The 17,423-nt window shown below is 36.5% G+C and overlaps 1 protein-coding gene across 1 annotated transcript; it reads left to right on the forward strand.

Annotated features, from left to right (window-relative positions):
- The first annotated feature begins 258 nt into the window (after window positions 1-258).
- On the forward strand, window positions 259-17,185 carry LOC129127036 (uncharacterized). The gene is made up of 4 exons (XM_077187048.1): window positions 259-263; window positions 1,998-11,617; window positions 12,112-12,271; window positions 16,986-17,185. Exons 1-2 carry the CDS (start codon window positions 259-261, stop codon window positions 3,028-3,030), a joined length of 1,038 nt encoding a protein of 345 aa, XP_077043163.1. The 3' UTR covers window positions 3,031-11,617; window positions 12,112-12,271; window positions 16,986-17,185.
- The last annotated feature ends 238 nt before the right edge of the window (window positions 17,186-17,423 follow it).

Raw genomic sequence — 17,423 nt, forward strand, 5'->3', positions numbered from 1 at the left:
CCAGATGAAGAGAGTGTCAGTTCTGCTCCAGCCCATTCTCAGGGGTCCCTGTGCAGCTGCTGTGCTGTCACCTGTGGGGAGGTGACTCCAGAGTCAGGCTCTGAGCACAGGCAGCAGCTCTGGGCTGTGGCACAAGGAGGCTGCTCAGGAAAGCTCAGATAAAGGCACCTAATTCCACAGTGGGCTAGAGAAAGAGGTGGGAAAGGGAAGAGCTCTAGCAAAGGGAGTAGCAACTGCAAGAGAGAAACCACTACTCACATGCTGTAAGTCTATAGAATAAGGAGCAGAATAAATATAGAATGTAGAATAATACATGAAATATAGAATAAAGCAGAAGAATGTGGCCAGAAGTAAAGGGGAAGGAAGGATTCATCACAGCCTGCAGTGGAGCTTTTTTCACTGAATGCTTAGTTATGGAAGCAGAAGTGCATACAAAAATAAGCTCCATGAATAAATGGTTACTACTACATTTCTCAATTATATTAAATTGTTTCAGACTTTGTTAATTTGTTGCCATTGATGGCTGATTAAAGATGGTTAAATGGTTTTATTTTTCCTTAACTTTTGAATGTATACAATTTTATTCCCATATTTAAATAATTAGTGCTAAGATTCTGACTAAAGTGGATCTTTGTCATTGTATTATCAACAAGTGCAAATGTCAGTTATGAAGTCTATGGCTGACATAATTTCAGCTATAGCTGGAAGAAAACTGTGTACATACACTTTAGCAACACAAGGAATCAATGAAAGTGAATATAAATCGTTGAAAGAAACCACATATTTTATAATCAGACTTTTATCAAGATATGACCTATTTTGTACTTAAGAAATTAAAATAGAAGCTGAAATGTTAGGAGATTATTAATTTCTTTGGTAGTTAGACTTAACAGGTGAGATTACCCAATAATTTACTGAAAAACTGGAATTCTTAACCAAAATTAATTTTGTTGACTACTGGGGCTTGGATTTTTTTAAGGAAAAGCCACTTCAAAATTTTCCTTACTTTTCCAATGACAGATTGTATTTTTTATATTCCTTTAAAAGCAAAATCTACAGCCTTGCTGTGACTACTGTCTGAGGCTTTTGGAGATCTCAGCTGTGAGAACAGTGTAAATACCAAACAAGATTGCAGCAGGTTAATTTTGATTTAGAGGAAGCAATAAGATATTCCTATATGAATCCAGGGAATCTGTGCTGGTCATTTTTGGAGTGCTGAACTAATCCATAACAAAATTATCCCACGACTGCAGTTGGCAATATGGACAACTGAGGGAGCCCACAAGATCCCCAGACTGTAGTTTGAATCAAATGTCGACTTTGTGATATAATCTGGGCTCATACTCAAATAGTCTAGCTTTAGTATTTTGATAATTCATATAAAATCTTGTTTTATGGATTTATTCTAACTTGTACCAGAATGTCACCATTTTATTCTTTTAAAACTCTGGGTGTGTCTAAAACAAAAAAGGAAACAAATCCCTTCTTCAAACATATCTGAAATGAAAACATCTCCAGAGTTCTGTTTCCAGTCTGAGCATCAGGAGGTGAATGTTTCAGCAGGAGGTTCTGCATTTGAAGTCTAGGCCCTGATTTGCCTTCTGGACAGTGACAGGGAGGTGCCAAATGCCTGAGTGGAACCCAGGTGAGGTCAGGTGGCACTTGCCAGCATGTGCCAGCACTTCACCTGTCAGAGGGAGCAATACAGCTGCCACCCGAGTCCAGAATGTGTTTTGATGTGGAATAGTCAGCTCTGGCCTTAAACACCATATCTTTCTGTACCAGCTCCATTCCTGCCTCCTCCTTTCCAGATTAGCTAGTTCATAAACAGAAAGTTCCAAGAAGTCAAAAACCCACCCAAAACCAGAGGTAAGTAAAGACGGAGCCACAGCTGCAATTTCCTGATAACAACCCTTGCAAACATCCCAGAGGGGACTGTGAGTGGAAAAGTGACACCAATTTGGCTGCTCAAGGCTCTGGATTTTCGTCTAAAGCAGGACCCGGCCATGCCTGCAGTGTCCCAAAGGCCACCTTTGCCAGGCTGTCACAGCACACCCCAGTGTGGAGGCAGTGGCCCAAAGGCCACCTTTACCTGTCACAGCACACCCCAGTGTGGAGGCAGTGTCCCCAAGCCCACCTTTACCTGTCACACACCCCCCAGTGTGGAGGCAGTGTCCCAAAGGCCACCTTTACCTGTCACAGCACACCCCAGTGTGGAGGCAGTGTCCCAAAGGCCACCTTTACCTGTCACACACCCCCCAGTGTGGAGGCAGTGTCCCAAAGGCCACCTTTACCTGTCACACACCCCAGTGTGGAGGCAGTGTCCCAAAGGCCACCTTTACCTGTCACACACCCCCCAGTGTGGAGGCAGTGTCCCAAAGGCCACCTTTACCTGTCACACACCCCAGTGTGGAGGCAGTGTCCCAAAGGCCACCTTTGCCAGGCTGTCACAGCACACCCCCGTGTGGAGGCAGTGTCCCAAAGGCCACCTTTAGCTGTCACACACCCCAGTGTGGAGGCAGTGTCCCAAAGGCCACCTTTAGCTGTCACACACCCCCGTGTGGAGGCAGTGTCCCAAGGGCCACCTTTACCTGTCACACACACCCCAGTGTGGAGGCAGTGTCCCAAAGGCCACCTTTACCTGTCACAGCACCCCTCAGTGTGGAGGCAGTGTCCCAAAGGCCACCTTTAGCTGTCACACACCCCCGTGTGGAGGCAGTGTGGCAGCCGGGCCGCCCCGGTCGCTCAGCAGGGCCGCCCCGGTCGCTCAGCAGGGCCGCCCTGCGCCTCTGTCCTTTGTGCTGCAGCTCGGCCGCTCAGCAGGCACAGCACAGGGCACTCCTGTCACTGCTGTTCTATCGTTTCACTTTTTCTCAGATGTCACCCACAAGACAGCAAGAGATGGTGAACTGCTGCATCTTGAGTTTCATCTCAACCAACTCCCAAGGAGAATTTCCTTTATCACTGTTAATAATGGAACTGGAAAACTGCCTTCAACTCTGGTTGGCAAACAAAACAGTCATGCTTTAATGACACAGTTTTAACTGATTTCTCTAGGAGCTAACACCAGCAGAGTATTATATATTATATATCATATATATCCTTGAACAGCAATTCCACAGAGTATATTACAATTCCTGTAACAGCAAGTTTTATCTCATTGCACAAAAAAAACCACAAAACATTTCTAATGAAGCATGATATTGGTTGGTATTGACATTATTATAAATTTCCATCTTTTTATGGAGAACATAAAAATATATTTTCCTATTCTGCCTACAGAACACTTGAAAATAATTAAGTATTTTGTGCTAAGGCACCAGACTATTGCAGTATTACAGAATTACTCCAGCAGAAACGTGGAGTTTTAGATATATTGGGAGACAGGGACTTTGTTTCTGTTCTGTATGATGGTTCTGCATCTCCCAGTCCTGATATATGCATTTAACACTCAGGTGTTAAAAGTTGGAAAGAACAAATAATAAATTCAAGGCGCTGTACCTGATTTTGGAATACTTTTAGGCTGTAAATTATTGTTGCAAATCTTTAGCATCAGGAATACAGAAAAATTTAGGCTGAGAAAAGGCATGGGAACTAAAAAATAGAAGAGTAAAGCAAAGTTTCTAGACTTGCCAGCTGCTCCTTACATCAACATTCAGTTCTGCTGCTTGCTTTGACTGTAGCAAAAAGATAAACATTTTCTTGTTGCAAGTGAACAAACACTGCCATGCATGACAATTTGATAAGGGGTATTAAGAGTTCTATCAGGAGTTTATTAGTTCATTTGAGCAAGAGATAAACATGGTAGAAAGTTCTGATGTGCTGCTGAAAAATGAAAAATGACTGGTCAATGCCAAAAACAGTTCTGCTGAAAAAAGGGTTCTATTCTTAGTGACTGGAGCTTTCATTGCTATAGACAATTTTTCTTTCTGTTTGTAGTAAATTCCTCAATGTATCTGCCTCCTTTGTAAAATTACACCATTGCTCTGTGGGTCTGTGTTTTCAAGTGGTACAGATAGAGCAGACTGAATTCTACACTCACAAGGACCTCTGTTAAAGTCATGGCACAACAGGCAGAATTTGGTTTAGTGACAGTCTCTTCTGCTTGGTGTCTTTTCACATTAACTGTATATGTTGAGATCTTGTCTCCATGTTTTTGTCTGTTGTAGTTATTGAAGACAAAATACAGTGTATTTAAGTATCCTTTAATTTAGCACTTGTCTAATTAAATTCTTGCCTGATTATTTTTCTGATGTAGGCATATATGCCTTACAACAAATTGATAGTGTTTGACTCTTGATATTGTCACTAAATCTGTATTTGAACTAAGACCTGCCAAAACAAATATTAAAAATCCTGCCATACATCCCAAATGGCACGTTTAGTTTCCTTTTTGTAAGGCAATGCAGTACAATATAAACAAGGAGAAACAAAGAGATAACACAGTGATGTAGGATCAGAGTTTACTGGCAAAACCTGTGTGGGGTATATTAATCACAGATGATAAAACAAAAGGAAAAAGGTCTTCCTAGATTGCAGGAAGAGACCTATATCCTACACTGTAATGACTTTTTTGTATCATTTGTTTTATCGAACAATTATTTTAGAAAATTTTTGGGGTTTTTCCCTTACAAAAGTAACCATACTATTCTGTAGTCCCTTTCCCCCACTTAGACAGACTTTAAGGCACCGTTAACATTTGTGGTATGCCAATTTTTTTGGCTCTAGAGAAATAATAACACATCTAGGAGAAAATTCTGACATTTTGTCTGGCAAATGTTGTTACACTTTGTCAAAGGCATAAGAACTTACTTTAATATCCTGTCTCACAATATGGGGTAAAAGGGACAAGAAAATTAGGATAAGATCAAATGTACACGTTAGCAAGATGTGATCAGTAACCAGTCAGGTAATATTTTCAGTTATTTGCAAGACCTCAATGATTCCCAGATGCCTGAAGTAGGGCAAGGGTAAGGACTAGGAACTTCTGGATTTGATGGTTGCTTGGCACTGTGGAATGTAGGTACCTTTGCCCATTGTATAAGAATTGTGTCCTTTGCCTTGGCTTCCCACTGGGAGCTCAGACTGAATACACGGACAGTCTTTCAGGCCTTCCTTCCTCCTTTACTAAAGGCACAGGCACGGGAGATGCATGTGCAGGATGTTTATGGAAAAAAATAAAAAGTTTTATAACAACTGAATGCTCATGACAGTGTCACACATACAGATATTTGGTGAAAGTAAACAAACTCCTGTCTGTTTTGAAGGAGAAAGAGCAAGGGCTTTTCCCCCTCTGTATAATTAGACACTAAATCACATTCTGCTAAAAGGCAGAAATTGTTTATGTGCAGATGCTTGGATTCCTTGAAAATATTAAATTTTCTTGGTAGCATATTTATTCACCATATTAATATTAGTCAACCAGGGGTTACTATTTTTGAAGTTGAACTACTCTGAGGCTAATAGCACAGAAGTATTGCTATTGGCAAGTTAAATATTTTCCATTAACTAAATAAGTTCAATAATTTAATAAATTAATTTTTTACTAATTTATGAAATTCACATATTTAGTTGCTTATTCTGGCTTCCTCTGATTCTCCAGTCTAGAATATTAAAACTTAGACAACGGACCAGACAGTGACACACATGTAAATTGAGGGGTGGGATATGGCCTTTATAAAACAGGGCACTAAACTTAGAGGTCTCTTGGTACAGGAGACAGTTCCACTATTAAACAACTGGTGCTAAGAGCAGTTCTAAGATTCAGAATGTCAGCAGTCTGAGAAGATGGTCTATAAGGTGTACATTTCAATTTAAGTCTTCTGTGAAGCTAAAAAGCTTCTTGCAGTGCAATGGAATTCCTCCAAAGGATGTGGTGTTTAACACCAGCAGACCTTTGTGTGACAATCAGCAGATACCTGTTTTGTCAAAGTCTGTATTGTGATAATCAGCAGGTAACATCCTATGAAACTACTGTACCTTGGCTGTGACATGAAGGAAGCAGGATACTAATGGATCATTATGGGAATTTATGCAGGCCTGTATCATAAATAGTCACCGGTGAGAGTGCAGGAACAAGGAGAAATGTCCCAGATGAGCTGACTGGCTGCCTACAGGAGCATCACACTGCTTAAAGAATCAGCTCTTTCAGCTTCACACCAGCTTAGCTGAGGGTATTTCCTAAGATGAATAGATCACATAAGGCAAGCAAAGAAAACAGACAGATAGCATTTGTCTTCTGAGGTTTAAGAATATTTTGCTTAGTCTGTGCTGTAAGGAACTAATAAAATGAAGATAAAATGGAAGCGAATATTGTTTGATAACATTTGTCTTATATTGGGTCTGACAGATTCAATGTTTAGGGTTGAATAAAGCTCATGTATCATAAAAGACCACTTATCTAGCACTTAGACTCATTTTCCTGCCTAAAGCAGATTTTTTTACTTTTTAAATTGGGTTCTATTAGATTAGATTGGGTCTCACACATCACTGCAAAAGTAATCTACAAAGGCACTTCAAGGACCCCTTCGTTTAAAACAATAGGCCAGCAGGAGGTTGGGTTTTTTTGCTTATTTGTTCGTTTTTTTGGAGAATGCATATTGGAAGCAGGCCCTGATTCAGAAACTCCTGATTTCAGAATATTTTGTAGGGAATTTGGAGGTGGAGAAGCTGTTCTGAAGTAATGGCTCTGAGGTGGTGCACCAGGAGCACTGCACAGGAATTTATCCCAACAAGCTCTGATGTTTATCTCTGCTCAGATAATGCACCTAGTCTGCTCTTACATCATGTATTCCAGTTGTGGTTAGAATTACATAGAGTTCTTTCTGAATTTAAAAAAATATAGTATGAATTAAGAATCCTCACAGATTATTATGAAACAGACATAAATCTTGCAATATATAAAGTGTAAGAAATAAATAGCGCCTTTGATGCAAAGCTGCTATTTAGTTGTACTTGCAGCCTTACTCACCTTGTACAACCCCAAATATAATTTGATCTTCTACATTTAAAACTGTGTGTTTCCATATTGAAATTGTTTTAATAGGAGATGTGTTAGTTAAGCATTGCTAAACAGATATTATGTTCCTGAGTAACAGTTCAGTATTTATTACTGCAGTAAAAGACCTCCAAGACACAAGAATGGGGTAGCAAAGAGAGGATCTTCCCAAATCCATGCAACCCAAGTACTGTCAGAATCATTCTCTCAGTATGTGCTGCTTCAGTATGTGGTTTTTAATCATTAAAAAGTGCAGTCTTTTGTAACTTGAAGATAAGGACTTTAATAAGAATTTTTGTGAATGTGTTACTTTCCTGTTACAATACTTGGAACGCTTTGTTAATTCTGTGTGCCCTAAACCAGGACATCCTAGTAAAGCAGCAAATGGAATGTAACCATGAATGGAACTGAAAGAATATAGTCCTTCTCCATGGAAAAAAAATACTACAGAGCTGAGTGGTAAGTTCTGTACAGAGGAGTATAAACTGAGGAGAGTATTAGAAAGCATTCCTACAGAGCAGGACTAGTTTAGTTCTTAGTGAAGTAACAAATTTTAAAAATTTAATAAATCTTTATTTAGTGATCTTTGATAATATGGGAAGTACATTATATGTAGTTCTATAAATGAAGTATCTATTTCTACATAATTTTTAGATTTACAGCCATATAGGTTGTTAGCCAAGGTCTAAATGTAAGTGATTAAAATAATGAGCAAACATTTCAGAATGCAGGTAATGCATTGTAATTGGTTCTGCCTCATGGCAACAAATGATGATTTAAATGATCATTTAACCAGTACCTATTTAGTTATATATAGCTATATATATACACACACTTACAGTTTCCTTTAGGAGATGCAAAGGAAATACCTCTTTTCTATAAAACCCACATTTTAATGTTTGTAGGGTGACTTAACAGCTTAACCCCCCTAAGGATGGTGTCTGGTTTTGTAGGTAAATCCAGATTCAGAGTAGAATCTTTCAAAACTCAGCAAATTCCTCTTTGAGTCCTACCTACCTTAGAGGCTTATCATGTGAGGGGATGAATAACTCTTTGACAGTACCATTACTCTTCACTGATAAATAGTCCTCTTGTTCATCATGGTCCCTAGATTTTAGATACCCAAAGTAAGGAGGGATTAATTATCCTTAAAGTCACTATGTTTCTTAGAGGATTAAAAAATGAAAAGTCAGCACATTATTTGTCTTACATACAAGATCAGAAGAAATCCTGAAAAAAAGTATTCTAATATTGTCTCATTGTGGCTGCCTATTCTATATATGACACCACTTTATAAACTGCACAAATCTATTCCTGCAACCTACAGATACTCTAAATGACAAAATAAAATTGAGCATCAATATAGAAAACATAATGCATTTATCATGCAGAAATAATTTCCATCTATAAACACATTCTAAATTGAACTAGACAAGGCTCATATCATGTAAAAAAATAAAGTAACTAGACATTTAACTCACAGGAAGTAACATGATCAAAGATAAAGTCTAAATGACAAAACAATCAGTAATTGTCTCTGTAAAATTACTGGCGGTAAGATTTTATGTCATTGTTATCATATTGGTAAAACTTTCTACAGTATAAAAGTATACACTAAATATTGTGTTGTAAAAATCCCTGTGGTATGAGTCATAAAAAAACCCCAGCAGAAACAGGTGTCTCTATTACCTGACAGCTCTACAAGGCTTTGAAATCAGAAACTGATCTGCACAACCATAAGTGTAGCATGCCTTTAAATAAGTAGATGTGTGAGACCATTTTACTTATAATGAAATACAGTAAAATGTTCTTTTGACAGAACATTTTATTCTGATTCCCTATTTCTATATTTCATCCTAAAAATCACTTTTATAAATTACAAGTGTCACAAAGACCAGTGTGACTTAAAAACCAAATCTCAATCCATGAAAAGAGTCCTAATTTGAATAGGCTGTTTTGCTTTTAAATCAACTGGAAACCCAGACCAAATTCCCTTTAACATATTCAGTGTGCCTAAGCTGATTTTGGTTTCATTTCAACACAGCAAATAGTACTGGTGACAGGCAATAACATGAAACTCAAGAGATTTTGGCCGTGATTCTTGCAGAATCTGGAGAATTAGTAAGTCTGAAGTATGTGAAACTGGTACAAAAGTGAAGGAATTATCCATGCTAACCTTTTCATGCCTAATTATTTACCAAAGTGAAAGGTTTTTGCTATATTCATAAAACTAAAATCCCAATTTTTACAACTGTACTGAACAGGAAGGGTCCCTCTCCTGTTAAATGCAGAGTGATTGAACATTGGAGACTGGAAATGCTGGTTGATAAAAATGGCTGGTGCCTGTCCCAGAGGAGGTTCTCTCTGAACACAGACTCTGATAGCTGGATTAACACACTGAATAAATAAGGATGATGACTGTTTAGATATTACTACTGGCAATTTCTTTGTACTCATTCCTCTGGAATACTCCTATTGGTTTAGGAGGAGAGGACAGAACAAATTAACCATAAATCCTATGCTTAATTCCACATTTAAAGAAGCTCCTTTGCTGCAGTGGGAGCTGCCACTGCAATGAGAAACTGTGTGTGTGAGGACAGTGTCCCATGGCTGTGTATCTGTAAATCTCTTTACACCAAACACTGCCTGGGCCAGGCTGTGACCTCAGGCAAGAAGGAGATTGCTTGACTTTCATATAAAAAAGCATGTTGCATGATAACTGGAAAATTATGTTTGCATTATTCCAGTAGTTGGACCAAATAAAGAGCTGTTGTGATGTAATCCCAGAGACACATCTCAGGTACTTGCTTTGATCTGCAGAACACTGTCAAATGAGTAGCATAATCCAGAAATCATCTAGGAAAACTGCCTTTTGTCCTTAAAACTAACATTCAAAAGTATTGCTTGTAGGTGTTATTTCACACTTTGCACAACAAATATGTTTCATTTATACAAATGTACATTTTCACTCAATATTTACACTCTTCATACACACCCATTATTAATGTAACCCTTACTTCCTATTGTAGAATGGATTTTTACCTGTAGCATAAGGTTTATCCAGAAGCAACTGCTTGACTAGAATGAAAAATGTAAAAATCACATTTTCAAACAATGACCTACATGAATCACTTGTGGTTGGTGACAGAAAACAATGTGGTTATAGTTCACTGTAAGATCTTTCAATTCTTGGATTAAAGTTTTCTGGCAAAATGTTCACTAGCTTGAATTAATTGTGATAACCACTTAGTCAGTAAAACAAAGTACACATACACAATTCCATGAGAATTCCTCAAGTCTTTACCAGCATGGACAAATTGCAATAGAAAATCTTTTAAGGATTTACTGGAAAAGGCAAACTCAGCTGTTAGCCTAAGAGTCTGTCCTAAAATGCAATAGTTTAGTTAAACTACATAGGAGAAGCCTTCATGGTGCTCTCTGCACTTGACTTGACTGCAGCCAATACTATTAATCCTCTAATGTCATAAATACTGTAGGAAAGACATGCTAATAAAAAAGACAGCACTGACACCATTTATCATGTGTAGGAGTATATAAATAATGCAGAAATCTCTCTCACTTTTACAAGAAAATCAGCTTTACAACAATTTTCTGAGAGAATTGACTGTATTTTCACTGCAAAAATATTTATACTCTGAAAAGTCTTTTTAAATAACCACATGATTTTAATTGTCATTATTATATCTATGTCAGCTTTTAATGAAAGACTTATGGATGTGTAATTAATGTTCCTGCTATCTGTTCTGTTTGTGGGAAGGTTTGATTTAATAATGAAATCTGCTCCATTTGAAAAATGCATTTCAGCCTAATGTCAGAGCTTTGAAAACCTGGATTGGTTTGATATCTAAAATGACTTATAGTTGGGAAAATGGGTTTTCTCCTAATTAAGACACATTACAATGAGAATAAAATATAAATGAAATACTTTTCCCAATTACAATGAGATTGTTTAAATCAACTACTGCTAACAAAAATGCCCAAGTTACATATATTTAGAAAAGATTTAGCAAATAGCAAATTGTTTTCTGATACAAGCCTGCTGCAGAGCACTCTGTATGGAACCCCACTGTCTGGATTTTAAAGGCACTGGTGGAATTTACAGAGTCCATACATCGCATTCCTAAAATGTTGATAAAGACTGAGTTTCTGTTACTTACATCAAATTTTTAAAGGTTGTCAAAATAAATACTGCAAGGTAAAACTCAGCAAAATGCAGCATTGTTTTTAGCAGAATCTCTATTTCCCAGGTATTTGTAAAATTGAGTTGTTCAGCCCATTTCCTATTATGAAGAAATCCTTTCTAATTCTGAGTTATGGATAGTGGCAATACCCATTAAGAAGTAGACAATAAGTATAGTGGTGGCTTTGGCTCAAAATCTAAATCCTAAACCTGTATAACATTGTAGAAGTAGGTTTTTTTAATGGTATATAAATGTCTTATTCTTTCCTGTGCAAATTGTTCTTTTGCAAGGAGCCCTGCAACCTTCATTGAACATAATTCAGTGATGGAACTCCCCAGAGGAGCAGGACTGCCTGGATACAATGCCATGTAGAACTGAGGAATTTTTATTCTTTTTACTCAACAGAAAATAAATAAAAGTATATTTTGCTATTGTTTTACAATGCTTATGGGAAAATTTTAAAAATCTAAATTTTGTCATAATCCTTGTTTTGCTTATTCTTTTCTTATGGGTAAAATATTCTATTCTGTTATTTAAAGCTATGTTGAAAAGTGAGGTGATTCATGTCTGTGCAAGTGTCAGGATTATGTATATCCTGTATATTTAGATATTCATAATGAGTATAACTTTGGAATGAGAATAAAATAGAAATGAAATACTTTTCCCAATACAAACTGTACAGATTTTTGAAAGACTATATAATCCTCACAAAACTTGTAGGGCCCACTTTTGTCTGTTGCAGACACCTTCTGGTACTTACACTGATTATATGAATAGATGCTAGTAAATAAAACATCTCTAGCTAATAGTATCAAAGATATAAACTATAGTAGTAATGGAACTTGCTGTAGGTACTGCTATGGATTATGATTTTCATTGTATGACTTTTTTATTTCAACCACAACTCAACAGGATGGCAAAGGAAAGTGTGAATACACAGAAATGTGAGATGCTGTGACTAAGCACAGGAGTGTAACCATGGGAAATTTTTCCTACAAATCATCTCTTTGCATGGAGCATTAAATGCATTTCCTCCACAGAACTCAAACCAGCCTCCTGATGTAATATTAAAGTGAGTGGCCTGTGTGTGTATGTCCCTTACATCATCATTCCTTATAACTGCTTTGTACAATACACGACTGCACAGAAAGGAGTTTGCTGTGACCCCACTCCTGAGGTTCCCACAAAAGCTGCCACTGAAACCCTCAAATGCCTGCCAGAAATCTCAGCATTGAGAATTCTAAGGAATTTGCCAGCATGGTTTTAAAGGAAGCCAAGAGGATCATCAGTTACATACAATGATTACATTTTTGCCTGCTGCTATTAATCAATTTTTAAAAAGAAATGAAAGCAATATGTGTTTTACTTTTCTCATGCTTGTGACTGCATATTCCAGTTAAAAAGTGATGATTTAGGTTACAGCTTTTGTACTTCCATTTTACCCTCCAATTTGTCAAATGCAGTGAGAGCACTAAAAAAAGGAGAGAAGAATAGAGGTGGCAAAGAGGTGGCAAATAGAGGTGGCAAAGCTTCTAAATATATCCAAGATTGTTTATGTCAATGAGCTCTGCAAAAGGATAGTGTGTTTATGTGACTGTCTCAGTGAGTTGGTTTGCAATGCTCATTTATGCTGTGCATCCCTTATTGTTCATATTTCAAAGGCCCTTTTTTTTCCAAGACTCTAAACATACATATCAAAAGTTTAATTATTAACTCAGTTGTGGAAATTGAAGTATTGAAGCTGACTGACTCTGTCAAGTCAATATTTACTGTTAGAAGAAGGATTAGATTTCATGTCATGCCTCCAAGTCTTACATCCAGAATTGTCCACCTACCACAATGAGATAAATGTTCATGTGTTTGGGTTTAAGTGCTTAGATCCATGGAAAAGCAATCAGGAAAATTGCTAAAAATTTCTTAAGGATAAGTCAGATGTTGAACATGAAACCCCCACACATTTCATGTTACAATTCTCCTCACTGCCATTTCTCAGGAATGTTCTGATTCATCCCTGTGGAACACATTGTGTGCTGCAGTTTAACTTTGTATTTCTGTCATGGAACCAGCAATGTGCCCAACCAGCGATTCCTACAGCCTCACCAAACGTGTCCTGTCTGCTCCCATCCCTGCTGTCTGTCACAATTATAATTTTTTTTTTAAGATAAGAAAATCCCATTTTTACCACTGGAGAGCCAGGCTGCTTAGGTCACAAGATTCTCCTGGCTTAATCCTGGCGTATGAATCATGAACTTTGCCTAATAAGTACCGGCATTCTTCAGATGATCAGGCTAGCTTACCAAGGCTTCCAGAGCTTTCCACCTTCATTATCACCATGCTTAAAGGATCCAAAGTAGTGGCTAATTAAGAGTTACTAAGACTGAAAGTTGTTTATTCTTACTTTTCCTTTGTGTCCTCTATTCCTCACTCTTATTTGGGTTGATATTGTAAATGGCAATAATACAACTCAGTTAAAAGATAACAACATATGAAAAGGATTATGAAAAATAGAATTTGAACTGAAAATTAGATATATGGAAATTGGAAACAAATTTGCTTGCTTTCTGCACTAGAATGGGTCAAAAGTAAGCTATAGATGACCACAATTTCTGTTCAGAAAAAGCTTTTTTCTCACATTAATGATCAGAAAATTGTAAGAGAACCAGACTAATAGCAAGCCTCTACTCTGGAAATAAATGACTCCTGCAACTTTTGCAGAAGCACACACACTATTGAGAAGTCATAGTAAATACTATGTGATTAAGTAAGTATTCTGTTAGAAATAAATAACATCATGACTTTTAAAAGAAAAAGAAACTATTTCTTAACATTGAAAGTGGAAACAGAACATTCACTCTAGATTCAGAGTACAGAAAATTGCTGAAATAAGTCTGGACTTCCAAGTACTTTCAATCTGGAAACCTGACGACCCTGGACATCTCAGGAAAATATTTATATTCTTGCACTAAATTCAGATACTAAGTCTAGTAAAAGTAGTAAAAAAAAATTCAGATACTAAGTCTAGTAAAAGCCTATTATGTTTAGCTACCAAAAATATATTTTTTATCTTTTAGCAGGATGAGCCTATCTAAATAAAGATTAGGGAAATTCCTCAAACACTATTTTAAGTATGGCACAGCATGATAGAAAAAAGTGTATTTTATATTTGGAAAAAAATAAGAATATTTGTACTTAACTGGCAGTTAATTAACAACATGCATAGGTGGATCAATTCTATAGGTATGAATAACAGGACACACCCAAGTCATAGCCAAAAATCCTTTGGGAACTTCTGTGAAGACAGCAAATATTTTTACAATAGCAGTGATTAAGCCTGAAAATAAAGGGAGAAAGCCCCGAAAGGAAATCAGAAGTGAGTCAAAATCATTAGTGGTTACTCTCATATTTATCATCCAAAGTGAGTCAAAATCAGCAGGCGTTACTCTCATATTTATCTTTCTATAAACTGTACTGTAAGAATGCAGTGAAGAGGAAATGAAGAAAAGAGATTAAGAGAGCAAATCCATCTTTAATATTCTTTCCAAAGAAAGAATATTTGAGAAGAGTACTGAAATTTGAGAAGAGTACTACTAAAGAAGCACTAAATAGAAAATTCTTCTTTAAGCACTCAAATGAGTTCTGAAAAAGAACTTAAACCAGTGGAATAATATTCTAGTTTATGTTTTCCAGACAAATCCTTTGAAATCAAATTCAGATACTCTATGGAGATATTTACAAATTTTTAAAATGCATAAAATTATCATAAAGATTCAGTATAGCCCTTTTTTGAGGCATAATGCAGTGACATACTTGAACAAATGAGTAGCTGAGCATGAGTCTTGCTTCCAAGGACTTGCATAATTTAGCAACCAGGTTCAGGAAATGACTCTAAGTAATACCAGCCTGATTCAATAAACTATTTGAAGACACAGGGTACTGAGCACTGAATTTAGTGTTTGCTATGTCTGTAAACAGATAAACAGAATCTTGCTCCAGAATGAAGGTGTCTCTGCAGAAAAAGAAACATTCCCTAGTTCTAATAAGTGTTCTCCTGAATAATACAGTATACAGAAATCAGGCAGAAAACCTAGCATCTGTGGGTAGAGATCTATGCCATCCCTCTCTTAAAAACCATTATTTGTTAGGGATAAACTCAAGCCACTTAAGTAAGAGCTACAGAGAGATAAGCAACACTTCTGCTATAAAAGTGACTGAATTTTTTCCAGACTTTGTGAAAAACACTGCAAAGTCTTATAAACACTTCACAGCATCATGCAAAACTTTAAATTAAAATTTTAGGCTACCACTGTGTTGAATGTTTAGAGAAGAAGTTTAAAGCTCTCCAGAAGCTGTTCTGTTTGATGATTAACTCTTTTTGTCCTGTTCCTCACTACCTCTGAAAATATTTTGGGGTTTTTTTAATGGAAGAAATTGTTTCACAATTCATATTAAAAAAACCCCAACTCTAAAGCTATGCTTTCAACAAAACACAGCATAACATCTTAACCTAATAAAGTACTGCCCTACTTTCTGATTTGCAGACTTCAAAAAAGGAGGATAAATATTTTACTTTGGCATTGGGGCAAAATTGCTTCCTAAGAAAAAAAAAATTGAAAAAAATTACCTTATCTTGGTACTCCTTTCAGTCCTAGAAACTGCAGAACCAGACTGTTTTGAGACATGACAATGTACATGATGCAGATCAGTAACAGGAGCCACATTCAATTGCTGCTCTACAATGGCATTAAGGAATCAGAAAGGACAACAGAAAAGAAACATTTCCAGTGCTGTTTTTTTCCTTTGGATAAAATGAGCTTGTGTAGAGTTACAAAAAGGAACTAAAATTATAAGGCCAGAGTACAGGCATGGCATGATCCTAAAGAAGAATCTGTTTCCATCTTCCATATGCTGTACAAACACAAAAATAATGATGTATCTGAGCAAAAATACTTTCTATTTATGAAGAGAAAATTATTAATAAAACTATTTTGAGATAGCATTAAAAGCAACAATGAAAACAAAATAAAGGTATGCATATAGCAAAAAGCAAGATGGTTTTGAATGCTAGACAGATATAAAAATTATTTCCTAAAACTTCTATTAGTTACTATTAAGTGTGTCATTCTTTGTGGCTCATCTTTGCCCAGAGAGCTCCATCATTGATCCAGTGCAGATTTTTCATTAATTCTTCATATCATTATATTAAAATATAGGAAAATAAGGATACACAGGGTTTACACCATCTTTCTTTTCAGTCAGAAGTTACTTCTCTTATTGGTTTTGTTTAATCTCTCAAAGGGACAAAGGAAGGAGAACAATAAATTTTCTCTGAAAAATACTGCTCTCAATATATGATGTCTAATTCCAAGTATTAAATCCAACTTAATATATGCAGTGATCAATAGATATGGACTTCATGGGGCAGTAAGGCTACAGCAATTAAACTCTATCATAAGTCACAAGGACTGCTGGTGGCTGTTCTCTTTCTACCCTAAGGGTTTTCTCTTGCTTGATATACCAGTAAATTTACATTATCAACCTGATTTTTTCTTATGCATGTAATATATTTTAATATATAAGTTCAGCAAGGGCAATGGCATCATTTTAACATTCAACATTTATCTCTTCTTCATGATCTTCATTTCTCTACCTTATTTATTATCAGATAATGCATATGTATATGCATAGGATTCCTACCACATTACATTCCTGCTTATGATTTAAAAGCAAATGAGTTAATTTTTTCTTCATAACAAAGAATGCAGCATGTTATTTTTATGTGCCACTAGGAGAAAACTGATAAAGAGGAAATGAAGCAGGGGAACAGAAAAACAAAGTGAGAAATGAAATCCAAGTTTCTAATGCAGCGATGTAATGCCAAGAAACTGCTCCAGAGAAAATGAATAACTGCCAGCTTTTCTACCTGTTGCCAAGAAAATGTTGCTGTGTTCACTGATCCTGTAATTAAACTGAGTATGTTCTGAAACAACTTCTTCTGAATTGTGCCATCTTCTGAGAAGGGGGAGGGAGCTTCATTCCTATAATACACCCATAGAAAGATGGTTCTTCTCTAAAAAATTAGGTAGAAGAGCAAGCTTGGTTTAATCATGTACACACATTCTTTAAAGAAAAAAAGTAACATTTGGAAAGAGAAATCTTATTGCCTACAGACCTTTGAAGGGAAGCACAGAACTGCAATTTGCATCATTCAAAATACTCATGTGCAG

This window comes from Agelaius phoeniceus, chromosome 16 (assembly GCF_051311805.1).
Source record: "Agelaius phoeniceus isolate bAgePho1 chromosome 16, bAgePho1.hap1, whole genome shotgun sequence".
NCBI classification, from domain to species: Eukaryota; Metazoa; Chordata; class Aves; order Passeriformes; family Icteridae; genus Agelaius; species Agelaius phoeniceus.